The following is a 27,754-nucleotide window of genomic DNA, read 5'->3' on the forward strand; positions in this document are numbered from 1 at the left end:
TGAAATACTGAGAATTTCAGGTTTCCAGAGGAAGACCCCATTATTTGGTACATAGCTGTTCTGATCTGACATTAGCAACCCTCTCTCTGAATATGCCTCACATTCCTGAATAAGTCAAAATGACCATAATATTCAGAAGCAAGTAGTGGCTAACCATGTCATAAGAGAAGAGCATATCTGTAAAGTCAACAAAGCAGAATGAAATACAAGCTGACCTGGAAATTGAAGCTGCGTAGACACACTGGTTACTTAGAGTCTCTACCATGTTAGGCTTCATGTTTTTAGTTCATGTTACTCACTTTTTATCTTGTTCCAAATAGTATTTAAATAGCCTAATGCTATTTTGCTTTATATCCTAAAAAGGCATTAAGTATGAAAATTCCCTCCCATTACACACAGAGAGATCGGATTCTGCGTCACATGCCCAGGGCCAGCATTGCCTCCCTGTTGGCAAGAATCTGTCTTAAACCCCACAACATCCTTCTTCGACACCACAAATTGGCTTTGGATTTTGTTCTTTTCCTGGGAAACAAAGGTATCTTAAAAAAAAAAAATCAGGGGCACCTGGGTGGCACAGCAGTTGAGCATCTGCCTTCGGCTCAGGGCGTGATCCCGGCGTTATGGGATCGAGCCCCACATCAGGCTCTTCCTCTCCCACTCCCCCTGCTTGTGTTCCCTCTCTCGCTGGCTGTCTCTATCTCTGTCAAATAAATAAATAAAATCTTAAAAAAAAAAATCATAACCAGTTAAGAAAAAAGGTTAAGAATTTTAAGCGAATAATTTTCAAAGAGCACACCTGTCCCCATGCCTTAAAAAATGGAGGAGTCAGTACTCTGAATTTTTATCTTATTTTTTAAAAAGATTTTATTTATTTATTTGAGGGAGAGCAGAGCGAGAGAGCGAGCGAGCATGGGGGGGGGATGCAAACTCCCAACTAAGCAGGGACACCCCATCACCACCACCACGCAGGGCTCCATCCTAGAATCCTGGGATCATGACCTGAGCTGAAGGTAGATGCTTAACTGACTGAGCCACCCAGGTGCCCCTGAATCTTGGTTTTATATTTTACATCCACTATTAAAGCAATGTCTTCTAAATATTCGACTCTTTAAGGTACAAACGGCCCTTAGGATCCTCCTCTACCAGAAGCGAGTGCTGAGATTCCAAGAGAGTCCTGGAATTAGACCAGGATTTGAATCCCATCTCTCCCACTGAATGGGCCAAGTCACACTAAATGCTCTCAGTTCTCTTATCTGCAAAAATGACAATGTTACTTCCCTTGTAAGACTGCTATACATAATTAGCACCAAGAGAGCACACAATAAACTTCGGATGAAGAAAACATAAAACGCTTAACTACAAAATTTTCAGAGAAAGACAATGGTCACAAACGAAGTACTAATTTGGCCAATTTTACACATAAATATACAATTCAATTATGAATCAGTTTAAGACAAAAAGTTTTCTCTTTAACAGGAAGAACACAAATATTTCAATGTACACTCTAGACGACAGAGAAATCAAGTTTTTGTCGTTTAAAATTTAAGTGGTAAAGAAAGGTAAATAAAGTGGTAAAGAAAGTGGGGGTAATCAGAAGGGGGAATGAAGCATGAAAGACTACGGACTCTGAGAAACAAACTGAGGGCTTCAGAGGGGACGGGGGGTGTGGAAATGGGATAGAGGTAGTAAGGAGGGCACGTATTGCATGGTGCACTGGGTGTTATACGCAACTAATGAATCATCAAACTTTTACATCAGAAACTAGGGATGTACTGGATGGTGACTAACATAATAAAAAAAACACTAAAATAAATAAATAAATAAATAAATAAATAAATAAATAAATAAAATTTAAGTGGTAAAATTCTAAATGAGAGCACATTTGAGCTTAATAACAAAATTTCAAACTCTTTGGTCTTAAGTTTCCGTTACTTCATATACCGAAGCATAATGACATATCCGACCCTGGGCTAAGCTCTGGGTTAAAACCCCGGATTCAAAATGTCATAGAGTAGTGAATAATATATTTTGATTTACGCCAAGATTTAGAAAAATTTCATTAAAATATCCATTCAACTATGTATGGCCTGCCATACATTACACCAGCCTGGTGCCTGGGATTAGACACCTATTAGGAATAGGTTTCACAGGATGATTTATGAAGAATCCATAGTAAATATTCTAAGACATTACATAACATAAAGTACAATAAAAGATAAAAGAAAATCAAGTCACCAAGTAAATTCTGCCTATTATCTTTAGATCTGCATATTATAACTGTGATTTCTTTTTTTTAAAGATTTATTTATTTATCTATTTGAGAGAGAGAGAGCACACGCGCACGACTGAGCACAGGAAGGGGCAGAGAGAGAGAGGGACAGAAAAACTTGAGCAGACTCCTCGCTGAGCTAGGAGACCAGCCAGGGGTCTCACAACCCTGAGATCATGACCTGAGCCAAAACCAAGAGTCAGATGCTCAACTGACTGTGCCACCCAGGGGCCCCTCATAACTGTTATTTCTAAGAAAATTCCTCATAATTTCTTTCCAAGTACAAAATGTTTCCATGAAGAATTTTAAAGATGCTATTTAAAATAATTCAGGGGTGCCTGGCTGGCTCGTTGGTACAGAGTGCAATTTAATTTTTTTTTTTTTTTAAGATTTGAGAGAAAGAGAGTGAGAGAGTTCCAGAGGGGCAGAGGGAGAGAGAATCTCAAGCCGACTCCACACTGAGCCGGGAGCCCAACAAGAGACTAGATCCCATGACCCTAAGATCATGACCTGAGTTGAAATCAGAAGTCGAACACGTAACTGAGCCATGCAGGCAGGGCTTTATCCTCACACTTTGTTTCTCGGTTCTAAGTGCTGGATACTTCCCAGGCCCATACACCCAACCCAAGAATGTGCAACTCTTGATCTCAGGGTTGTGGGTTTGAGCCCCACACTGGGTGCAGAGATTACTGCACATAAATAAAACAAAATAAATAAAATAATTCAGAACCAAGTATTTTTCTTGTACCATAACTAGTAAAACAAACTTTTTCAACAATAGGATTACAAAATTCCTTTTGTAGCAACTGACACAATACAAAATTAAGTAAGAAAAACGTGATATTGGAAAGTTTTTCTTGGGGCACCTGGGTGGCTCAGTCAGTTAAGTGTCTGCCTTCAGCGTGGGTCATGATCCCAGTATCCTGGGATCGAGCCCTACATCGGGCTCCCTGCTCAGCGGGAGAGTCTGTTTCTCCCCTTCCCTCTGCTCCTAACCCCAACCCATACGTGCGTGCACTTTCTCTCTCTCTCTCAAATAGAATCCTAAAAAAAAAAAAAGTTTTTATTCAGAGAATTGTACAAATAAAAATCAAATTAAAATGTAAATCTTTTTAAAACAGACTTTAAAAAATTCAAACCATAGTCTAGACCCCAGTTATGACAGTTATATCAAGTACCTATTGTCTACATTGGAACATAATGTAATAAAATGTTAATTAAATTTATAATTATTGCAAATATAAATTACAAAACTATGAAAGACAAAAATCAGAGAAACTGCCTTTTATTGCACTTGAGATAACTGTTTCAAAACTGCTGGCAGTATCTTTTTTCAAACTTACCCTTCCAACATTATCTAATTAATAATCAAAAGAAGGTTTATGATGTCTTTAGATTTATTTCCACAAATACTTTACATAGGAATACAATACCTACGAAATTACTGTATACTGTACACCCAATCCAGTAAGCACAAGAAATGCAATGTTTGGAGAAAGACCTGAGTTCCTTAGGATGAAATCCTGTCTCACAGCAGTTAAACAAAAAAATCAGAAAAATCCATCTAAAATCTTCTGAATTCTCCTAGAGGATGGACAAGAGAAGAGGAAGGATGAGAAGGGAGGAAGGAGAGAAGGAAAGGGGTGGTGGGGATGGGTGCCTAGACAAGGTCTGTGGGACTACGGGTTCAACATTGAACAGATTTCCTCCCCACAGTTTGCTCATGTAGAAAATCAGCACACCATCACCTACTCAGAATTTCCCAAAGTGAGGAGATCACTGGAAGATTTTAAGTGGTACAAACAGCATTTTAAAACATTCCAAAGTTGTTTGTTACCTTTTCAATTTTTTCAACCCTTCTAATTACATCAGAAGAAAAACCTCAGTTTAGTACTAGTTTGTCCATTGTCTTTCTAATGCTTGTTAATCTCCCTAACAAAGGCCTGACCACACAGACTTGGGCAGACATCTTAGCTAGAATTTAACACAATATTATTTTCATTACTTTTTACTGTTACCTTGTATTTATGGCAAATAATTTCCCATTTAGAATAACAAAATTTACTTTTAAAATAAATTTTGGGTTGCAAAGTATTTAACTACACAATATGTAAACTATTAAATAAACAACACAGTAGTAAATGACAAAAATCATGATGAGGATACCAGAAAGACTAAAGTCTGGAAAACACTGGTTTGGTGGAGTAGTGGTATAAGTAGTGGTAAGTTATTTTCAACACTAAAACCTCAGTTAACTCCTCTGTAATATGGGACTGTCACCACGTAGCAACGAAAAGTTGTGGAAAGGATTACATTAGATAGTTTAGTACAGTGCCTGGCACACACTGAGCATTCAACAATCATTTCTTCCCTTCCTTTTTAAAGGATATTACCAGAAACCCTTTTTAAAGACTTCTAGAGAGGCTTGGGATAGGGGGTGGGGAAGCAAGGCTTTCTGCTTCCTTAAAGCATTTGCTCTAATCATGACATGTCCCACCAAGAACCTCCAGGGACCCGGCCTTACGTTTTACCCTCATAAAGCTACAGTTTACTCTCTAAGGCTTGTAATTCTAGTTACAAATGACTAGGAATAAACTGTTTCAGAAAAGTGGTACATACCATAAATCAATGAGAAATCAGACCCCAAAGGGTACCAAAGGCAAGGCCATTTTATAAAAGATGCCCAAGCTAAAAGAAGGTATTTCATTTGGGCAAATTCAACAATGCTGTAAGGGGAAGGGAAGTCACTAGGTGGTCCATAAACCAGACTTGATCACTTCAACATTTGCTATTGTCCAACTAGAACCCAGGTGAGAAATTTGGGGCAGGTGGGGAAGGCAGGGGGAGGGGGCGGCGCTTCAATTCCCTGAGTAGAAGTGCTCTGGGAAAAGAAACCCCAACAGAGTACCTACTGAAGTCCAACCCTGTGCAGTAATACTCACTTTTTACATATATTCCCTAATTTCTCCAAACATACCTCTGAGGTACTTGCAAGTCAATTCACCAAATGGCCAAATCTCCCAATAGCCAGATCTCTAAATTTGCCAAAAACTTGTTTTAACTATTTATACAGTTTATAACAATTCATATTAATGGGACAGTTTAATTAGCTTTTAAATATTTCTACCAAATTAAGATAGACAGGATAGGAGCATTTTCAATAATGTTAATTTGTCTCTACCCCAGCTCTCTGCAGCTGTGGCTGCAAAGAACTAGGGCAGAAAGGGGACCTCTGCTGGTGGAAAGATACAGCCTGGATCTGGGCTGCAGATGATGGGGGAGAGATAGGGTACAAGAAAAGGGGAGAATAAGGGGGAAATGGTAAGAAAGTAATTAAGGAGTAGAAGAGTGACAACAAAATCTGTAAGTTCTACAAATAAGATTCAGCAAATTGATTTTAATTGAATTACATATTGGGTAAACTGGACATTGGCAAACTAGTTTCAATGACTTGGATTTTGGTGAACTAGCTTGCCTACTTATGAAGTAGATGGTCTTAACCTTACTTACAGATAAGGAAATGGAGAAATGTTAAATAACCTTCCTAAAGTAATAAACCACACTCTAGGTTCTTCACACACTACATCATTTCATTCACTAGTAACCTGGTGTGTGGTGATTCTAACATTCTTTCACTCCCACTACCCCCCAAAGCCCCCACAAAAGTAGATTAGGGGTACCTGGGTGGTTCAGTTGGTTAAGCCCAGGATAGAGCCCAGCATCAAGTTCCCTGCTCAGGAGGGAGTCTGCTTCTCCCACTGCCCCTCACGCCACTCTCTTGATCTCTCTCTCTCTCTCAAATAAATAAGTAAAATCTTTTTTTAAAAAAAGTAGATTAGACAGGATTTAAAGCCAGGTCTAACTCTGAAGCTCATGATCTAATACACCTACTTATCACTACATCACAAAAACAATTCACTGAAATCATTTTTAATTGCCAAGGCAGTTTGTCTACCATACTACAATACTTACGCTACCCTTTTCTGCAAAAATTTCTATCTGCTATTCAACGGTTGAGTGGTAGTGTTGCCAGACTAAGCTGGAATAATTTCAGGCAAAAGTCAAAAGATCTTATTATTTATTTAGCCTGGACAACTTTACTTCTCAAATGATTTCAGATCAAATTTTAAATAACTGCAATTGCTTGAGAATCCCCATTACCATCTTCAAGGATCCCAGACTGGCAATCCCGACTACAGCACAACCTTTAAATTACCCTGGTGCATCCGTCTCCCTCTCTCTCTCTCTCTCTTTCTCACGCACACAGAAGTATACTATTTTATAATCAATTATTTTGATCAAACTGTAGGCTAGTCTCATTAAATAAATGTAAGAACCAAAATAATCCTAAAACCTATAAGATCTAATATAAGACAATAATGCTTGCTCAAACTACTTGCCTTATGATTGGACTCTTCAGGGATTTATTACATTTATGATGCTAGAAGGCATGTCTTATCTCACCAATTGACACATAAAACTTGACTTAACAGCAACAATTTCAAGTTTCCTTCTATCAATAAGGTAGTAGTTCTAGGCTCTCTAAACAACTAAAAATGTACTCTGCCCTTTTTGGTAAGCAGAACAATTCTCTATTCATAGATCTTATGATATGGCCCATTATATAAAGTAGTTTTAAAATATTAATATTTTTTACTTTTATACTGCCTCAGTATAATCCAATTTTTACTAACAAAGTTCCCACTCCTGTAAAATATTTTAAGAACCAATTACGGGACACCTGGGTGGCTCAGTTGGTTAGGTGTCTGACTTCAGCTCAGGTAGTGATCCCAGGGTTCTAGGATTGAGCCCCATATCTGGCTCCCTGATCAGCAGGGAATCTGCTTATCCCTCTCCCTCTGCCCCTCCCCTGACTCATGGTCTTATGCTCTAAAATAAATAAATAAAATCTTAAAAAAAAAAAAAAGAACCAATTACACTGTTACTTTTAAAAAGCATTAAACATTTGTTGATTTCCCATTGGGTTCAAACATCTCTGATGTTAAGATTGGGGGGGAACAGATCTTCTAACAAATCTGAATACAAGAAAACTGACAGTTTGAAAAATGCCACCCTATCTTAAAGCTTTTCAAGTACATATTTTAAATGCTTAACGAAGAGATGACAAACTTAATTTTTATTCCTTTTAGTCCATTCCAGGCCTCTCTTTTGCACCTTAATAGTGCCTCTTATTATTTCTGATCTTCAATGTGCACCACCCAAGGCTACCTTTAATGTTTTTAGCAAAATGAATGCGATTCTTCCTACTCTCTTTTGAAATCAACAAAAGCTATAAATTTAACTCAATGCAGCTTTTCCTAGTTCAGTTAGATTCAAGGTCATCTCAAGGCTTTTAATTACTAACCAGGACTCGAGGAGGTTTGCAATTGGTATAGTTAAGGGAAAGAGCAGCTGGCTTATTCGCTTTCTTATTAAAGAGCATTATAAAAACTGTCTTGGCAAATTGCAAGTTCTCTGACCACCAGCGGTGAGAACAAAGAAGCAGAGCAAATGATCTTCAAACATTTGTGTTTACCCTCAATCAACATAATTTTACAAATTACTAGAAGACTCTATAATTTCAGCAAACACGATTTATGCTTTAATTCAAAATTTGTAGATAGCCAGCCTCCCAAAATGTTACTATTTCCATTCTGAAACCAGCCCTCTTAAAAACTGCGAATTCCTTTCAAATTAGCACAAAATTTATTTAGGTCTTTTTCACTATCAAACCCTATGCAGGATCAGGATAAAAGCCACTGAGGAACCCAGGAGGATTATGCAGATTTCTAAAGGAATGCAAGTTTAACTTCTCTTTCCATGTATTTAATTTCTAATCAAATTCAGTGTAAGTTTCCAGATCTTTTCAAGACTTTGAGGAAGGTGATATAGTTGTACTGGAATAGAGAGAAACATACACACACGCACAGCCCATCCTTCGGAAATTCTTAGATGCAACCAGCAAAGGCTTCAAAAGTCTCTTTGCTACCCATTCCCTAATAATCTATAAGAGAAAGAAGGCAGCCTCAGAAGGGTCCCTAAACACTCCTCTGATGAAGCTGGAGATAGTAGGGTAGAGGTGGGGGTGGAAAGCAACGTGCATGGGAGGCCTGGTGCCAGAAATCTAAAAGATTCAGGGGACAAAAGGCATTGGGAGTGACTTTATCTTTCTAAAAAATAAAAAAGGAGAACAGAATAGCCTATCGCAGGGTCTCAATTCTATCTCAAGCACCAGGCACTTAAAAAAAAAAAAAAAGTACTGCTAATAGAGCTAGATGTCAGCATACAAGATATCTTAGTGTAAATGGAACTGGTTGTTGAAGAAGGTACAATGAGGTAGATACATACTTCTAAAAATCTATCCCTCCAAAATAAGCCAAATTAAAAGAAAGCACAAAATGGTCCAAGCAGTATTGTTATAAAGTGAGAAATGTCCAACAATTAAAAACAATGGACTGTGATATACTAGTAACAGTTTTAATTCATGTTGAATGAGTAAAGTTTATAACATGACAAAAAAAAGCTTAAAATTAAACAAGAAGCATAATGGCATATACTATATGATTACAACAACAAGCAAAAAACTAGAATTTGAAGAAAGTCTAGAAAAAAATAAGAAAATGTTAATGAAAGTTACTTGGAGGCAAGATTAATATATGTAATTTTCCCTCATTTTCTGTGTCTTCTACAATGATCATGCATTTCTAACTTTAAAAACATTAGGTTCCTCGCATCTAAGGGCCATAGGCAATTCAAGAACACAGTTCAGGGATAACACCACTTAAAATCTAAATGCAATATACAGCTAAATCCCTCCTGCTTATATTTATATGCAAGCACTTCCAACTGTGTTCCCCAGGATGTGTCCCTTAGACGATGCTCTAAAGTTGCTTTCCAAATGAAGTACTGGAAACACTGGGTATTCTCCAGTGAGGAGCCCCATCTATGCTCCTTAAACTAGCACTGGAGAATAAATCTAAAGTATTTCACATACTTTGTATTGCCCATATGTGCTCAATAATTCTTTCTTATTAATGGAACATACTGTATGAAAAGCAAACTCATGTTAAATATTTTGAACAGACTCAAAACAGACAGGAAATTTTATCTTCAAATGTTAAATCCATTTCTTCATCACAGTAGTACTTTCGGTTACCTCTGGATTCTGGCCAGCCCAACTCTCTTTCAGATTTGATCTGTCAGCAAGTAAAAGAATATTTCTGTGTGTGTGGGAAAGCAATTGTAATTTCCCACATTAGGTGATTGATTAAGTTCTCTCCTCTAAAAGGCTGATTGGTTTCCTGGTGCCAGTAAAATGATTGATGAATATTTCAACTGCAGCTCCCTTGCTTACTGCCCCCCCATTTCCCCTCCCCCATGCATTGCTGCCCTTTTCCTGCTGGGTTCCCTTTTTACAGCATTTAAGAAGGTTTTGCAATTTTCCTTAATGAATCCAAGTTCTCAAATGCAGGGCATTTAATCTTAAAAGGACAGGACTCTTATCAATGTTGAATTAGTTTTGCAGATAATAATCTATTTACAAGGAATGAGGGAAAAACTGAAATTAAATATAGGTTTGACTCAATGAATGAAATTGTACTTAAAAAAGAGAAAGTGTAGCATGGAGGGGTTATAAATGTGAAGAAAAGCGATCATTTTAAAAAGAAAAAACTCTACATCTAATTTCAAGTTTAGGTTATAAATTGTAGCATTAGAACTTTAATTGTAAGCATTTCTATAAAAGTGCACACAGAGAATGGAATCTGCATGTAAATTATGTGATCCTACAGACTTTCACACAGCCAGGTGTTCTAAAGTCAAAACAGGGAAACAGTATGTATGGTAAATACAAACGTTGAGTGATGACTGAACGGTATCTGAAATCAAAATCCTCCCAGATAATGTAGCACGCTATATCATAGCTGTTTGCTATAGGCAGGGCTCTCCTAAATTGCAACTTCCTGTTTTACCCAATTCATTCCATCATAAAGCTGAAAAATCCCTCGAGGGATTATCTAATTTAGCTCCTTCATTTTATAGGTGACATACAGACATGACTTTGTAACAAGTTAAAATCAGAACCTAGGCAAACCCAGGCCTTATCAACTAGTTCCTGGGCATCCTACCTCCCCAAACAATGTGGTTGGTTGGCCTCTTCTCTCAAGTCCTTTCCTACTCAGACCATATTGCTACCATAATCTATGAAATCCACACTGCCACATATTTCTCACTGTATCTCTCTTTGCTAGGAAATCACTCTCTATATTTTACAAGCTTTGGACAACTGGCTCTTATACTTCCATTTTCAAATTTCTCCTCTCCTTCATATAGCCAGCTTTTGTGTGGCAGAAGTAAAAAAAAAAAAAAAAAAAAAAAAGGTACAAGTGACAAAGCCATCTTTTCCTGAATTCCCCAATGCAGTCAAACAGCCAGGAGTTTATTGGCCATCTCATCTTAATCTGGTGTATCTAGTCATTTTAGTTACAAGGAGAGCCACATTTCCAAACAGAAACTACATTCTGGTTCGAGGGCCCATCAAACCTTGGATTTAGTGTTCAACACACTGCTTGACATAGATATTGGCCCAATTTTCCCAAATGACGGAGAAGCACATCATTCTCCTCCCATATGTTTTGTAGAGTTTCTCTGACTACCAGCCAAGGACTCAAATTCAAAGGTCTCAGATAAAAATTAAGACTCAGATAGACTCCTGGCCTAACTGTTCTTTCATTCATTCATTCAACAATCATAAAACACCAATTCCTTGTGCTTAGTGTTGAGGACACAGATACAAGATATGTTATCCCTGCCTTGAGTAGCTTAAAACCCCTTCTTCCCTTAGCATCCCTTTGGGCCACCAAGGATTGTCCCTGACTCCACAAAATTGTTTTCTGGTTGGCTTATTAAAGACAACATGAGAGAAAGAAAAAACTCACTTGGAATTCTAAAAGTGGATCTTGTGACTATCTACAGGAAGCGGAGTTCTGGGCCTCCTCAACAACTATAAATGGCCTGGATTCACAAGTGTCTGCTTTGGGACAGACATTTTGCTTGGCACTTTACAGACCTTGTCGCTTTACAGACCTTGTCACTAATCCTTAATAAACTGGAGGTGGGGAGGAATTGAATCTAGGAAACAATTATTTACAATGTTACTAACTATAGGGCGCCTGGGTGGCACAGCGGTTAAGCGTCTGCCTTCGGCTCAGGGCGTGATCCCGGCATTATGGGATCGAGCCCCACATCAGGCTCTTTGGCTATGAGCCTGCTTCTTCCTCTCCCACTCCCCCTGCTTGTGTTCCCTCTCTCGCTGGCTGCCTCTATCTCTGTTGAATAAATAAATAAAATCTTAAAAAAAAAAACAATGTTACTAACTATAAAATTTGGGGCTTAACCTCATGGGCTTCAGTTTCCACAGTTCCAAAAGGAAGAGGATAACAGAACACCTAATTCATAGAGTTATGAGGATAAACTGAGTTAATACATGTAAGGTGCTTAGAATATTATATAGATGTTAGCTGCTATAATTATTAAATCAGAACACCAAAGTTCAGAGAAGTCAAGTGACAAAGTCACATAGCTGTGATCTTTGTTCTGCCACACTCCAGAGTCCATGCTCTTTCCCCTCTCACACCATCTAACCAAAATCCTTCCTCCCTGACAGAAACTACTGCCACTTCCAAAAAAACAAAGCCCTCTAAATAGATATCAGTGGGGGGTTCCCCCCAGGTGGTTTATTATCCTGCTAAAAAGGGATTTTGGAGGAAGGATTTCAAGGCTAGAGAGGAAGTCTCCTGACAGGTTATATTTCAAGAGTAAAGCAAGAATATGGAAGAAAAAATAATCTGCCTCAGTTATTAACTTAAGTAATTAAAACAATTTAACTCAATTGATGAATCATGAATTTAAGAATTTCATCTGAACCTTGAAATAAAGTATTAAAATGAAAAAGGAAAGACTTGTATCTTATGACTAAGCTGCAACCCCCACAGAATACAAAAATGCTTTAAAGGGTACATTATGTGAAACTCCAAGAACATCAAGATAATTACAGAGCTCTCAAGGAAGGAAGCCCAAATACCTCACTGATCTTTTATCACCCACCAAGCTTCATCTTAAGTTCTGATCCAGTAACTCCTTATTGTTATTTACATTGTTATGTGACATTTCTTCTGCTAGCAAGCTCACTACAGAATGAGTTCTACCTAGCAACTACCTTTAGGAGTAAATCCCTAACTCTTTTAACAACACAGTAATTGATTTACACTAAAATGTAACTCACACTAGGAAAGGGTATATTCTTAGACCAGAAAAGGAGATGCTTGTTCTGTACAGGATTTATTACCACCTCCCTCAGTGGAAACCAGGTTAAAAGGCAAACCAATCTACAAAATGACATTGCCAAAAATCACAACTTCAAAAGACTCAATGAAAGCCAAACTTGTCTGAAAGCAAACAAGCAAGCTATTCTTGGAAAAAGCAAGATAGGATCTTTTTAAATCCCATGTACATATTCCACTATTTTTACAGGAATGACTCCTATTAAGAATTTGTGTGTCATTAAGATTTATTTCCACAATTTCCCCTTAGTGAGGAAACAGGTTCTATTGGAAAATTTCTACCACAAGATAATTAGCAGTTAAGCAACAGGTTTCATGTAACAGGTAACAAAAGCCTTATCAGAGAACTCCGTGAGGGTGAACTATGACACACTTCACTTAGTCTCGAGCAAAGAAAACTTAAAATATGAACTCTTTCATTTCTTTCCCCCTCTGCAGTCCCTTTACAGAGAAAAAAAAAAAGCAAGAAAAGGACAACCCAAAGTAACAAAGTACTAACAATAGGATCTTGTGAGGTCACCATTTTCTTATACCTCAGATTCCTTCATTTATAACAGGGTTCTCACATAGTTTTGGTCTGAGTGATTAGGACCCCTTTTACATTCTTCAAAATTATTGAGGACCTCAAAGAGCTAATGTTTATGTGGGTTATAGCTATCAATCGATAATTTATCATGCTAGAAAACTAAGAAATTTTAAAAATATCTACTCATTTAAAAGTAACAAATCCATCGGGGCGCCTGGGTGGTGCAGTCGTTAAGTGTTCTGTTAAGCATCTGCCTTCGGCTCAGGGCATGATCCCGGCATTCTGGTATCAAGCCCCACATCAGGCTCCTCTGCTAGGAGCCTGCTTCTTCCTCTCCTACTCCCCCTGCTTGTGTTCCCTCTCTCGCTGGCTGTCTCTGTCAAATAAATAAAATCTTTAAAAAAATAAATAAAAAAATAAAGATGGTATTATGAAAAAAAAAGTAACAAATCCATCACGTTACATAAATAGCATTATGAAAAATAGCTATTTTACAAAAAAACAAAAAAACTGGTGAGAAGAATGGCATTGTTTTATATTTTTGGTAATCTCTAACATCTGGCTTAATTCTGGCAGCTAGATTCTCCTATGTGTGTCTGCATTCAGGATGCTGTGATAAACCAGTTTGGTTGAAGCATAGGCAGAAAATCTGGCCTCACAGATTTATAATTGGAAAAGGAAGAAGTATTTGTTTATTAAAATAATTGTGGATATTTTTCTTTGATAATCCACCAAAACTCAGTTAAGTGTTTTGGAAGTAGTTTCTTAAAGGTTAGTTCAATGTGAGGGGTGCCTGGGTGGCATAGTCGGTTAAGCAATCAACTCGGTTTTGGCTCAGACTGTGATCTGAGGATCATGGATGGAGTCCTACATCCGGCTCTACAGGGAATCTGCTTAAGACACTCTCTCCCTGAGATGCCTGGGTGGCTCAGTCGGTTAAGCATCTGCCTTCGGCTCAGGTCATGATCCCAGGGTCCTGGGATCCAGTTCCGCATCGCATCGGAGCAAGGAGCCTGCTTCTCCCTCTGCCTCTGCCTGTCTCTCATGAATAAATAAAACCTTAAAAAAAGAAAGAAAAAAAAAAAAAGACACTCTCTCCCTCTCCCCCACCCCCTCTCTAAAATAAATCTTAAAAAAAAAAAAGAAAGGTTAGTTCAATGTGAAATATAAAACTTTATCAATGAACTTTGTGTATTCTGTCACTTAAAATCCATCGGTCTGACTCATGCAGGATTTTGTATCATACGCCAGTGATTTGGAAAATATTCCTTCACTGAAATATGATAGTCAAAATGTTAGCACATTTCATCATACAATATCAATGAAAAATCAAATTTGTTAATAGTGATACTTTTCTTCATCAAAAAAGGCTTTAAATATTGGGTAGCTGTCAAGCTCAAAGTGGCAGGCACAAATTTCCCAAAATTCTAATTGCCATCTGAAAGTTCAGATTTTACTCACCAGCAACAAATACTGTCAGTTTTCGTTGATGTAACAAGCTCACTGTTCTTTTTAAAAAAAAAAAAAATGAACTGCCAAATACCTAAGTCCGAATAAACCATAGTTTGTCAATTGTTCTTTCAAATGAAAACAGTGCTCCACGAAAAAAAGCAGCTACTAGTTCAGCTTACAACATAATTGCACAAACGCTTTTCTTTTTTTTTTTTTTTAAAGATTTTATTTATTTATTCGACAGAAACAGAGACAGCCAGCGAGAGAGGGAACACAAGCAGGGGGAGTGGGAGAGGAAGAAGCAGGCTCATAGTGGAGGAGCCTGACGTGGGGCTCGATCCCATAACACCGGGATCACTCCCTGAGCTGAAGGCAGACACTTAACCGCTGTGCCACCCAGGCGCCCCACAAGCACTTTTCCTTAAAATGAGTATTCTATTTTGGTATGTAGCAGAAATTCTTCGTGTGTACTTGCCTACTTGCCATTTCCTCAAATGGAATATCAAAAATGTGTACTGAAGGGTCGAGATTTAATAATATTAATCATTTTCACCCCTTCAAAGTCAGACTTAGGTGAAATGGCTTTTTTAAAAATACAAGTGCATGGAGGTGACAAATACAATGACTACTAGTACAGTTTGGTGTCTTGATTTCTTCTAAGGTACGAACAGTTTTTACCCACCGTTGTTTTTGCAACATCAATACAAATAACAACACGGTGAAAAAGGCAAATAATGCCAATATTACAATAAAAGTAGTTTTGACCTCAAGAACCTCCTGAAAGGGTCCCACATGGACTCTCCCAGAAGTTCTTGAACCACACTTTGAAAACCACTGGTTTAAATAATATAGTAAATAATGGAGTTAAGGACTCAATGAATGGCAAGAAATTACGTTTGAAACAATCCAGTAATGAATGGTCAACAAATGATCAATGATGGAAAATAATACAATCCGGGGTGCCTGCATGGCTCAGTCGTTAAGCGGTCTGCCCTCGGCTCAGGTCATGATCCCAGTGTTCTGGGATCGAGTCCCGCATGGGGCTCCCTGCTCAGCGGGAAGTCGGCTTCTCCCTCTCCCACTTCCCCTGCTTGTGTTCCCTTTCTCGCTGCCTCTCTGTCAAATAAATAAATAAAATCTTAGAAAAAAAAAGAAAAGAATTCTCTCTAAAAAAAAAAAAAAGAGGGGCGCCTGTGTGGCACAGCGGTTAAGCATCTGCCTTCGACTCAGGGCGTGATCCCGGCGTTGTAGGATCGAGCCCCACATCAGGCTCCTCTGCTAAGAGCCTGCTTCTTCCTCTCCCACGCCCCCTGCTTGTGTTCCCTCTCTCACTGGCTGTCTCTATCTCTGTCGAATAAATAAATAAAATCTTTAAAAAAAAAAAAAAGAGAAAATAATCCAACTGAGTACTATGTCATTAAGCATTTATAAATTTTAAAAGGGAAGAGATGAGGAAGCAGGATAAAAGATGTGTAAGACTTCATAAAAATGTTGTGTCCTCCTTTTCTTTTGTGAGAAAAACTAAATTGAATAGAGTTAACTGTGATACAAGAAACATTACATTTGATCTATAGAAAGTTAACAAAAATGGGTAACAAGACTGAATCTTTAATCCTTCCAAAATGATACAGCTTCAAGATTGAAATGAATGCATGAATTACATAATTTTTAAAATGAAAACTAAATATAGGTTAAGGCAGTTCCTTTCACTGAATCAGTCTGTCCTTCATTTTGGCACAGATTTCTTACTAAAATGTTTCCTGAGTCTTAAACTATGTGATTATACCTCTATTTCCTTTGGATTCAAAGGAAATATCATAGGAGGTTTATAAATCTGGTTAATCAATTCTGTCCTTTTTCCATCAGTGTTTTTAAGGAGAAAATTAAGAACACAGAAATCTTGACACTATAGTGACTGACTAGAAGAGCAAGCAGAACCCACTCATAGACCTCTGAAATGCTTTTATAGACAGATCTAGAATTTCATGATACTAAAAAATGCAATAAGTTGCAAATAAAAGTTAAGAAGGCTGGCTACCTCTTCCACATGAGGAATTTGGTTGTGCACTTCTCTCAAAATTATGAGTATTTTTTAAATTATGAATTGTTTCCAATGCAAATAGTTGTTCAAGCAAATATCTATGGTTAATATATCCTTTGCTAATACCACAGCTACAGTTCTAATGTGCTTATTACTCAAACAATGCCCTGTATCATCATTAACTTCTTTTTATAATTTTCCCCTTTGACAAAGTCACTATTCTGGTTCCAACCACCCACAGAGTGTATCTTCAAATCAAATGCTCAGATTTGTTTCCAGAATACATTACATGTTGCTGCCTAGGGAATTGGGTTTTGGAAACATTACACTTGCCAGCTGACTTATCAACAGTGCCCACAGAATTGACAGCAATTTAAAAGCAAGAATCCCTCCAGAAAATAGAAAGATATGCTACTACTGCCATCTGTGGTTTATGCTTGAATAGCTTCTCTGATATAAACAATTGAAGGGTGCACAGTTTGCAATTAGGATCCAAAGACCTCATTATTTGAATGCATTTTTTGTTAACTCTTAATATAACAAATTGTAGAGTTTATTTAGTATATGACATAAGAATTTGTGATTCTCTAAAATTACAGACTAGTCATACAGAAACCACAAACTACCTTGAATGAAAAATTTTCCCTTGCTTAAAGGCTCATTTTCCCGAAACTCTCGTTCATTCCTAAAGAAATTCCAAACACTTGAATGTCTCCTGTGAATTTATAATTAGGAGAATTTCTCTTTTGAAATAGTGACTATCAATATTAAAACAATACCAAAATTTTTAAAGCAAGAAATGTATTTTTAAGGAATTTTCTATTTAGACATGAGAATTCGCTCCATTCAAGACAAATTTTGAAGGTTCAATTATCCCTATAATTTCTTCAAAAACAAAAATTCAAAAATGCAAGTGAAGCCTCAAAGTAGGCTATTTTCACAACATATTTTCTCTCAGTTCCCGTTCTCAAATGACAACCACTGTAGCTTAGGGATCAAAAGATTTGGTGCAGCTGGGGGTGGGGAAAAAAGCAATTCAGCTCCCCAGAAGCCAGCTGAGGAAATCCTGGTTAGCTCCCCAACTAAATCACTGTTAATTAGAATTACCGGGTTACATGGTAAAGTCTTATTTAAATAATCATAACTAGCAAAAAACCTATTTTCTTGAGAAGCTGTTCTACACAGACTGCTATTTAATAGCAGGTAGTAAGGGAAGGACGAAATAAAGTCGGAAATGTTTTATTCTTTCAAACAAAGTTCTCTCGTTTACAATCAGTTCTAAACCACACTGAAAAACAGGTTAGACATCTCACAATGGTTTTCTTCTAATTTTCCATTATCTGTAGTCTAACAGCCTTATCTTTTTCGTAAAGACAAGCTGTGTTGGAAAACAAGCAATAAATATTGGGCTTGATTCGAGTAACACTGTATATATCAAAGTTACACCAAGAGTTTTTAAGGTTAAGCTCAGATGAATCTGCAACTTTGGCTCTAACAGGGGCTCAACACCCAAAAATCAATTATCTGCTCAGAACTTCTTACTGCCTTTTAATAATTCTAGTATTTCTGAACTCTAGCTATCAATCAAAAGCATTTGTAAACCCTTAAGAAATTACCTGAACCAGGAAAAAGCTGACCTTAAAAATACAAAAGTTCGAATCGAAAAAAGAATACAAAAGTTTAAAACAAAACACTTTTACGATGTTTTGATTTTAGAAATACTTTCAAAGCACTGCAAAGAATTAGGTATTTGTATGGGCATATTCAGTAGTTACCCTCTTTTAAGATTGTTTCAAGGACAATTTTTTCTTTTTTTGCAGAAATGCAAGTTTTGTTTATCTGTTGATTCAGAACTTTAATTTTTCTGTGACCCATTTTCACATATAAGGTGACTGGCTCACACAAAATAAGGCATTTTTATTGTCCTACTTTAAAAGAATAGATGTGACCAAGAATGTAGAATTTACTCTTAAAAGGTATCTTCTCAAATTTAACCTTCAACCTAATTATATACATGGAAACGAATACTCAGAGAAAGTGTCCTTTAACTTGGCTACAACACAAAGGTAAATATAAGAACTAAAAATTATGACAAGGCCCAGAAGAGATCAAAATGAGCTTGTTGAAAACTAAGTTTCCTGATACAGAAGGAGTTATACTGGCTTTTGAAATTCTGAAGCCAGAGGTTGCGATCAGAACACAATTCATCAAAGGACCAACTTATTCAACACAAACCAACAAATATCTACCAAGTTATAAAAACTAAGTGATGGTATCTTAATACAAGATGAAACACACTTACAGAGCCACAGGCCCCCAAACACACAAACATTCATTAGCAATTTAAGGTAACTTGCAGAACAAGCACTGCAAGTGGCATAAGAAACTTCTTTATCAATATCATAGTAGCAGTTGGCACTTCTAACCTCTGTCCTCTGCTAACCTACAATTAGGTATTTTAATCTAAAGCTTATTTTTTTACCTTTGCTCCACAACCTCAGGAAAAAGGAGGAAAAAAATGAAAAACCAAGAAACTATGAATAAAATATGGAAATGCACGATTTGGGTATAGTTTAGGAAATTTACCATTTTTTTCATTAGCTCCCCCTCCTTTTTTCCCCATCTAACTTCCTTTCACATGCTAACACATGCACACGCACCACACACCTCTGTGCTATGTAATTCAGAATTTACAGATTATGAAGCATGTCACGATCATATTTTCATGACAAGAAACAGAAATGCTCACAAAGATTTTGATGGATGGTAAATATGAGATGTGGTCATCTCACAACTCAGCTGCTCAAAATCACCAGTGAATCTGTTCATTCTTTGTTGCCTTTCAGTGTTCTTTGGAGGTCACAGAACTTACTAAAAAAAATACCTGTGTGCCCTTTGTATACACAACAGTATGCTTTTTTTTTTTTCCAATGAAGTAGAAAATTCTGAGGTGACTTAGAATTAACTTTTAAAGTCACAGAACTGAAAAGTTAAACTCTCATGGAAAACATCTGATATTTTTCAGATATTTTCAGATTTGCATGACAAGGTCGTAGTAGGAAAAAGGCTCAAATTATTTAGCGAATTTCTCCCCATTTCCTCCAAAGTATAGCTACACTAAACATGCTTTTAATTACTGATAATGGCTTATAACTTACCTTTGACTTAAAATATCGAAAAAACTACTACTTCATTCTGTTAATATATTAACAGAAGATAATATTCAGCATATACTTCCTCAAATCATCTTCCTTCGAAACCCCAAAAAGGGAGCAGTCCTCTATTATGACTAAATGAGTTCGTGTTTGTCATGAAAACCTACAGGAACAACTGAAAATATCTAGCGCAGCCAGCACATGAAATTCCTGAAAGGGTGATGGTACATCAAAAGGCTAGCAACTCTGTTCTGACAGAATAAAAAACATCTAAAAGACTGTAAATTCAGCATGAATGGTGTTTCCAGCAGGAAAAAATTTCTAAAATTCCACCTCCATTTTATTTCTTCATGATACAAACCAAAAGACCTATTTAGAAAACTATCCATTGCAAAGATTTCATACAAAATGGAAATCAGTCATTAGGATAAAAAGCCAGGAGAATTCATTTACTCTGCTTAGACTTAAGCAGTTTCATTTACTTTTGGAGAAAAATATTAGTAATTATAAAAGGGGGGGGTCCCCACCATTCCAAAGGTAAACTTTTTTATTTTTTTCTATTTTGGTAATTCTTCTGTAAGCATGCTAAACTACAAGAGATAACGAACATAAACTGTAAAACAGTACACAATGCTCGTTATTACACTAAAAAATAAAACATCCCACAACAGTCTAATGTTTCGTGTATTTTCTTTTAAGCCCATCAAATTGTCCAAAGTCCCATTGTGTTTTCAATAAAAAGGAAATATTCGTAGCACTAAAATGGACTGATGTAAAATATTAAAGCCACCCTGGCCTAAATGGAATGTTCAATAACATTCTTTTAAATGGTTCTGACCAACTGAGGAAATGAGACTATGAATGGGAAATTTGATTAAGAGTTAAAATTGCCATTGAGTTCTTTAAAATGTGCTAATGAATAATTAATAGCAAATGCAGTTCCTAGGCTTCCCTTACAACATTCTCAAGTAGAACTGAAAGTAATGTCTGCAGTACAATCGATCATCTATATGTTATGCACAGGTGGGTACAGAAGTACACACATGTAGAAAGATATCTGAAAATACATGCTCTTGATATGGGCTATAAGATAGATGTAGATTGGGTAAAAAAAATCAGGATAATAAATTTTAGATCAGGATTTACAACGTTCATACATCAATACCAAAACCAATTTCCTCTTAAAAAGCTTAAAAAGTCAAAAGTGTTAAAGAAATCCTTTGTTCCTATGACACTGTCTTCTTCTACCCTCAATGGATTCCAGCCTCCTCCTTTGTGACACGGGATTTTATTGATCTCAAACATGTTCACATTCAGAAATTATTCTCCAAAGACATCCCACGGGACTGCCAGCCACCTAGATACCACACATCACATACATCTTAAAAAAGGACAGAGCTTTTAAAGGATACCACTATTTGGTCAGCAACATCAAGGGAAATTAACCAACCAGGCTCTCTTCTAAACAGACTTTTACCTTAACCGGTAAAAATACCAGATCTACTGAATTGGCAGTAAATGTTTGATGAGTTTATAAGTACACGAAGGCGCAGATTCACCCCCAAATCTCTCCCCTTCCGTAGCTCCTCATTCATTCAACAACTGAGCGCCTAAATTATCTATTTTCAGGTTACTTTCCTCACACCTGCCAGGTCACTGTCCTGATTGAGAAACTTCTTGCTGAAGCAATTAATTTTTAGTGCCTCCTAACTGTCCCGGGTGTTTGCATTCAATTTGAAATCTGTTACTTGTTAGACACTGTTCGGTCCTAGATCTTTCAGAGAATTGCGAGTTTATGGCGCAGAGAGGGGAGGAGGCGCGGATCTCCGAGAGCCTGCCCTTTATTCGGAAACGAGGAGATGTGAAAGGTGGAAGGCAGGGCAAATAAATAAATAAATCGGGTTTGCAGCAGGAGCGTTTGCCAGCTGGTACGAGCACCCTTTGTAATGCAGGCCTCCCGGGGCTATCGCCAGCGCTAATTGCTCCAGGGCGCTTTCCAAGTTCAAAAGTTCACCTTTTACGACCTCACAAAAGCTCCTTACACGTTACCAATAAAAACATTCCGCGGCAAACACCGAGGGGGGAAAATATCAAACAGATACAAATAAAACACCCCGCAGAGGAAGGGAGCCGGGGGGAGGAGGGCAAGCCGGCCGGGAGGAACCCGAGGACTTGGCCCGGACGTGGGGGCAGGGGGGAGAACGGGCGGAAGGGCCGGCCGGGCCAGGTGAGGAATTCTCAGCGCCCGGGTTCGGGATCGCGAAAGGGAAGGGGAGAGCTGGGCTTGGGAAGGCGCGGACCTGGACGGGCCGCTGGGAAGGAGGGGAGAGGCAGGTGTCCCGAGCGCCGGGTCGGGCCAGAGATCTGAGCCAGCAAAGAAGGGGGCTGAGAACGGGCGGAGGTAGCAGAGGAATGGGCTGTGGAGCAGGCACTGAGAGGTCCGAAAAGGAAGCGCTGAGCTGGCAGCTAACGAACTGCGGGTCGGGGCAGAGGAGGAGGCTGGAGGTGCATATAGGGGTGGCAGGGAAAGCGCGGGACAGCAGAGGAGTAGGAGAGCGACTCCAAAAAGGTGAGGGCAGAGAGAACGACGGGGACGAGGGTGTGGCGTCCGCGGAGGGAGGGGGCACCCGCGTGGGAGGGCGCCGAGGGGGCGGGGGGAGGGGAGGGCGCTGAAGGGACCCTCCGAGGCGAGAAAGGGGAGGCTGTGAGCACAGGGGACCCGATGGGGAGGGAAAGCCCCCACTGACGGGACTCAAGGTGGGGGACCGGGGAGGGTCCGCGCTGAAGGGACCCAGGGGAAGGGGAGGGCTCGGCGCTGAGGGGACCTGGGGGAGGGAAGAGGATTCGCGTATAGGGGACGGGGGGAGGGGAGGCCTGTGCAGAGGGGACAGGGGGGAGGGGGAAACGAAGGCGGGTTGAAGGAACCGGGCAGGGGGAGGGTCCGCGCTGAGGGGAACGGGGAAGGAGGGGGAGGGTCTACACTGAGGAGCTCGGGGGAGGAGAGGGAGGGTCCGCGCTAAGGGGATCGGGGTGAAGGTCCACGCTGAGGGGACCCAGAGCCGCTGCGGCTTCCCAGAGTCGGCCGAGAGGAAGGGAACCCCGGGGGCAAGGGACAGACGGTCGTTTCTTCCTGGGCCCGGGCTCCTCACGCCCCTCACCCACCGTTGCGCGGCGGCGGAGGGAGCGCGGCGGGAGGCTCTAGGAACCCCGCCGAGCCCCCGCCGCCTCCCCCTCCGCTAGGCGGCCGTTCGTCCCGCTCCATGCGGTGGTGCTCAGGGCCCGCGCTCGGTTCGCTGCTCCGCCATGACCGGCGCCCTCGTCCTCGTCGTGGTCGTCCGCCGGGGGGAGGGGGCTGTCAGGGGCCGGCGGGCTCACGGCCGCGGCGCTCTCTGGGCCCCGAGCCGCCCGGCTCCGCGCCCCTCCGCGCCGCGCCCCCTCAGCACTGGCCAGCTCCCTCCCCCGACGTCACGCGCCGCTGCCACGCACGGGCCTGAGGGGCACGCTGGGAATTGAAGTCCGCCGGGCGAGGCCGGCCACGCGGGACCCCACCAATTGAAGGGGTGGGAAGAAGGATAAGCAGCCCTGAGAAGTGAAGGCCAACGCCTGTCAATGTCACGAACCGAGATAAAAACTTCTGGTGAAAATTTAACAAAGATTACTTCAGGGACTTCTCTTTATTTGATTTTTCCAAGATCAAAGTACCCTACTACTCCCCGTATCCCCCCACCTAGACAAGGAGTCTTTCCTAGGGGCGGATCGCGAAGGAGCTGGGTGAGCACGTGCAATGAAGCCCAACCCTGTGGGCGGGGCTTGGAGGGAGCGGAGTTTGGAGGTATTCACGAGGGACTTCCTCCGCGGCTTTGGGACAAATTGGACCAGAGATTAAAGGGCCAGAGTTTAACTCCAGGTGACTACGTTCGTATGCAAATGGAATCTATAAAACTCTGTTTTCCGGGGTACTCTTAAAAGCCTTTTACCTCCGGGTGGGCGGGAAAGACAACGGTTTCTCTTCCTCCTCTTTCATTTTCCCGCTGCCCAACAAAATAGAAAATAAAGCTCCAGGCCATTGATGCCATTAAGAAACTCTCAGGCTCTTGACTTCTGATGTCTTGAAGCCCTCCGCTTGAGAAACTCCTTACCCAGCCTTGTTCGCCTTCCCTTCTCCTTGGTTATCCTATCTGTAAAATGGGGTTAGAATAGGGACGAAGTCCAATCGAAAGATCGCAAACCCCACCCTACCCCCGCCGCCCCCCGCCTCAGTTTCCCAGAGCAAAATGCCGGATTTTGCGGTCTCCCTTGCTCCCGGCTCAGCCTAACTTCTGCAGCCACCAGGTGGCGCAGGGCCACCAGCCTCCGGGCCTGCCCGGGCATCCGCCTTCGGGGACCCTCTCAGAGAACGACTTATCCTGGCTGCCGCCCCAGGTCTAACTAAGCCCTACCTTGCCTGCTTGAAGACAAAGAACAAGAACTCTGGTGCTTCGCCCGCTTCTCCTCTGCCGGGTCATGCCACAGCTTCCTCATGGCTGCCCCTTCCTCACCACCCCTGAATCCCGCCCTACCAATCCATTGGCTCATCTCTCATTCCTTGCTTAATTTTTTTTAAATCCTTATCCTGGCATTCACACCCCTGCCTGGTCTGACCCCCTGCCCACATTTCTCATCACACCCCTTGCCTCACCTGCTACACAGGATGTTTTGCCACACTTCCTTCACTTTGAAGGTGGCTGTTCCTTACCAACATCGGTTAACCTGTAATGTATCTTTAATCAGAAAAGTGCTGGCCACTTTTCTGAGAGATTTATGTTAACACTATGTTGTCTAAACCTTACACCTGCTCCATGAGGTAGCTCCGATATTGTCCCTATGATACACTGATGAAGTCACCCAGCAGTGATGGGGATTCCAGACCTAGTGGGTCAGACATCAGAACCTGAACCTTGGTTCCTTCAAGATGGAACTCTGCTGGCTTCATTCAATGCATGCCCAAACTCCTATTCATCTTTCAAGATCCTGTTCAAATATATCCTCAGGGACACGTTTTTAAATACTTCCCACCAGAGGACATCTAGATCCCCTCTGTGTTTCCTTACAGCTCTGTTGAGCTAATTGCTTCCCTACTACTATTCTCCAGCCCCAGAGAGGGGAGGGAGTGAGGGTGTGGTGTGATGTGTGGTGGGGGGGGGGCAGAGGAGATGGATTCTCTGGGTCACACCCTCATTTCTGGGTTCTAAAACATGTCAGGACCACAAGGCTTTCCAGAACTTCCCTTTTTTTTTTTTTTTTTCTCTCTCTTTTTTTTTTTTTTAAGATTTTATTTATTTGACAAAGAGAGAGCACAAGCAGGGGGAGCAACAGGCAGAGGGAAAGGGGGAGCAGGCTTCCCGCTGAGCAGGAGCCTGATGTGGAGCTCAATCCCAGGACCCTGGGATCACACCCCGAGCCAAAGGCAGACACCTAACCAACTGAGCCACCCAGGAGCCCTCAGAACTTCCCTTTCCATCCCAGTCCTCTGGAGGTGGTGAGTTCCCCTTCCCTGGAGATCCAATCAGAGGTTAAGTGACACTGCAGAAACCTCCTGAAGGCCTGGGGTTTCAGTGGTGGACAGATTCTAAGTTGACCCTCAAAGATGGGCCAAAAAGTTTGCCAAATATTTAGTCCTTAGAAGCAACTCATCCTTCTCCTTCAGACTCCACCTTTGTTGCCACTTCCTCCTAAAAGCTTTTCTAGATCTTACTAGTCAAATCCCTTTCTTCTCTCCCTCATCATTATAACCCCAGCTGCTGAGCACAGAGCCTGAACATAGTAGACACTCAGTAAATAATTGCTGAGTGGGTGAAAGGATGAATAAAACAGATCAGACTTTTCTACTTCGTAACTGTGACTTTGGGCATGTTACTTCTGAGCTTCAAAGTCCTGGTTTCTAAGGGGAGGGAGGGAAAATAATGAAAGTTGTTACATCACAGGATTGTTAAGGGAATTAACATGATGCATGCAAAGCAATTAATATAAGGCCTGGCCTAATAAATGGGACCTGTTGTGTTAAAGAGCTATCCTAATTCCCATCCACCTCTCCTATGAAAATGCTCCTTGGGAAGAGTTAACTACCATGAAACTGATAATATAACAAAATAAAAATTATTAAAAAAAAAAAAAAAAGAAAGAAACTGAGAAAAGTGAGGGAAATGGCAATGTGCTGAGACCCCAGGCACTGTCCTAAATATATAGAGTCCTATGAGGTAGGCACCTACCGTGTGTCTGGCACCTATGATGGGATCTTTTCCCTACAGTGTTCCCCACCCCCCTAACAATCCTGAGAAGTCACTACTTTCTATCAATTTACAAATGAGGAAACGCTCAGAAGGACAGATGGAAAAGACTCCCATCACCAGCAGGGCTTCTGACAGAAGAGCTGGAAAGGAAAGTATCTAAGGATAAGGAGGGATCTTCAGGACCACTCCCCTGAAGGCCAGAGGCAGAGAGAGAAACAGGATGAAACAGGGATACAGTTAAAAACAAAGCAGGTTTGAGCCCCATAATGGGGGCTTTGCCCAGTGGTGGTGATGACAGACACTAATCAGATCAAATAACCACACAAACCCACAAGTGCACATAAGTTCTACAACTGAGAACACACCTAGAAGTTCCTGGTGCTGCAGGAATGTGTGGCAGGGTTCATTTTGGTTGGGGGTGCTGATCGGGGAGGCTTTCTGGAATAAGGAACATTGAAATAAGATGGGAAGAATGAGTAGGAGTGAGTGAGATTGAGCAGAGAGAGAGTTTCAGGAGGAAGGAACAGCATAAGCAAAGGTCCCAAGGCCTAGTGGGAACTGAGAGAATCCATTGTGACTGGAGCCTGCTGAGGGAAAGAGGGGCAGGAGAGAAGGGTGAAGAGGAGGAAAGCAGAGACTGTGGGGCCCGTCTTGTGGACAGCCAGCAGGGGGCAGAGTTTGGGGCGATGGTGGCCTTTTTCTTCCAGAGCCTAGCCAGAGTCAGAGCCAGGGTGGGAAAGAGAACCCCTGTGAAGTTCTGTTTCTTTTAAGTATATTTTGCCTATTATTTGAATAGATGGGACATACATTACAAAATTCCCAGATGCAAAAAAAGTATTCAATGAAAAGTAAACCTCTCTCCTTACTCTGATTCCCAACAACTGGTTTCCCTCCTGAGCAATAACCACCATACTGGTTTATTGTGTGTCCATTCACAGATAGGCTATGCACATAAGAACACACACCAGGGATACCTGGGTGGCTCAGTTGGGTGAGCTTCTGCCTTCGGCTCAGGTCAGGATCCCAGGGTTCTGGGATCAAGCCGTGCGTCTGGCGTCTGGCTTCCTGCTCAGCGGGTATTATGCTTCTCCCTCTGCTTGCCCTCTCAAATAAATAAAATCTTTAAAAGAAGGAGGAGAAGAAGAAGACACTGCATATTCATGTTTTATACTACCCCAGCCCTGGTTTGGGCACGCCCCCAGATCTCTAGTCGTGCAAGAAGCTAATCCGTACAGAGCACCTGCTGCACAGACTTGCTGCCGCTCAGATTTAGGGAGCCCCAGACCTTGTGCTAGGCCAGTCGTCTCAAATTATAAATCCTCTGGAGGGCTTATTAAAACAGATTGCTGGGCCCCAACCCTAGAGTTTCTGCTTTCTGAGATCTGGGCTAGGGCCTGAGAATTTGCATTTCTAAGTTCCCAGGTAAGGCTGAGGCTGCTGGTCCTGGGACCACACTTCCAGACCACTCAGCGAGCTGCTCGTGCACAGGGTCTGTGCCCTGTTGATTTACGTCTCTCCCACAAGGGAAGGCATAAAGGATTCAGGGAAACACACATACCAACTAGAAAGTTTCATGGGGTGATAAATTCTGTGAAGAAAAGGAGCAGGGGAGGAGGAATGTGCTTGGGAGTAGCAGTAAGGTAGGACGTTTGAGGCACAGTTAAAGGTTCCTTTTTGAGCAGTTGAATTTTACAAGGGCAGG

The 27,754-nt window shown here is 40.8% G+C and overlaps 2 protein-coding genes across 7 annotated transcripts in view; one reads left to right on the forward strand and one right to left on the reverse strand.

Annotated features, from left to right (window-relative positions):
* NR6A1 (nuclear receptor subfamily 6 group A member 1) overlaps nucleotides 1-25,071 on the reverse strand; it is a 220,917-nt gene extending 195,846 nt beyond the window's left edge. For 2 of the 5 annotated variants that reach the window (XM_034664498.1, XM_034664497.1), the window contains exon 1: nucleotides 22,946-25,069. In XM_034664498.1, coding sequence (XP_034520389.1) covers nucleotides 22,946-23,045 — 100 coding nt within the window. In that variant the 5' untranslated portion in view covers nucleotides 23,046-25,069. Of the gene's footprint in view, nucleotides 1-22,945 lie in introns of all 5 variants that reach the window. The other 3 variants (XM_034664500.1, XM_034664499.1, XM_034664502.1) reach the window with 3 other exon arrangements.
* The window catches only part of OLFML2A (olfactomedin like 2A), a 33,029-nt gene continuing 27,606 nt past the window's right edge, over nucleotides 22,332-27,754 (forward strand). The window contains exon 1 of one of the 2 annotated variants that reach the window (XM_034664496.1): nucleotides 22,332-22,352. The gene's annotated coding sequence lies outside the window, so the exon portion shown is untranslated. Of the gene's footprint in view, nucleotides 22,353-23,628; nucleotides 23,691-27,754 lie in introns of those variants that run through there. The other variant, XM_034664495.1, reaches the window with a different exon arrangement.

This window comes from Ailuropoda melanoleuca, chromosome 7, assembly GCF_002007445.2.
Source record: "Ailuropoda melanoleuca isolate Jingjing chromosome 7, ASM200744v2, whole genome shotgun sequence".
Classification (NCBI taxonomy): domain Eukaryota; kingdom Metazoa; phylum Chordata; class Mammalia; order Carnivora; family Ursidae; genus Ailuropoda; species Ailuropoda melanoleuca.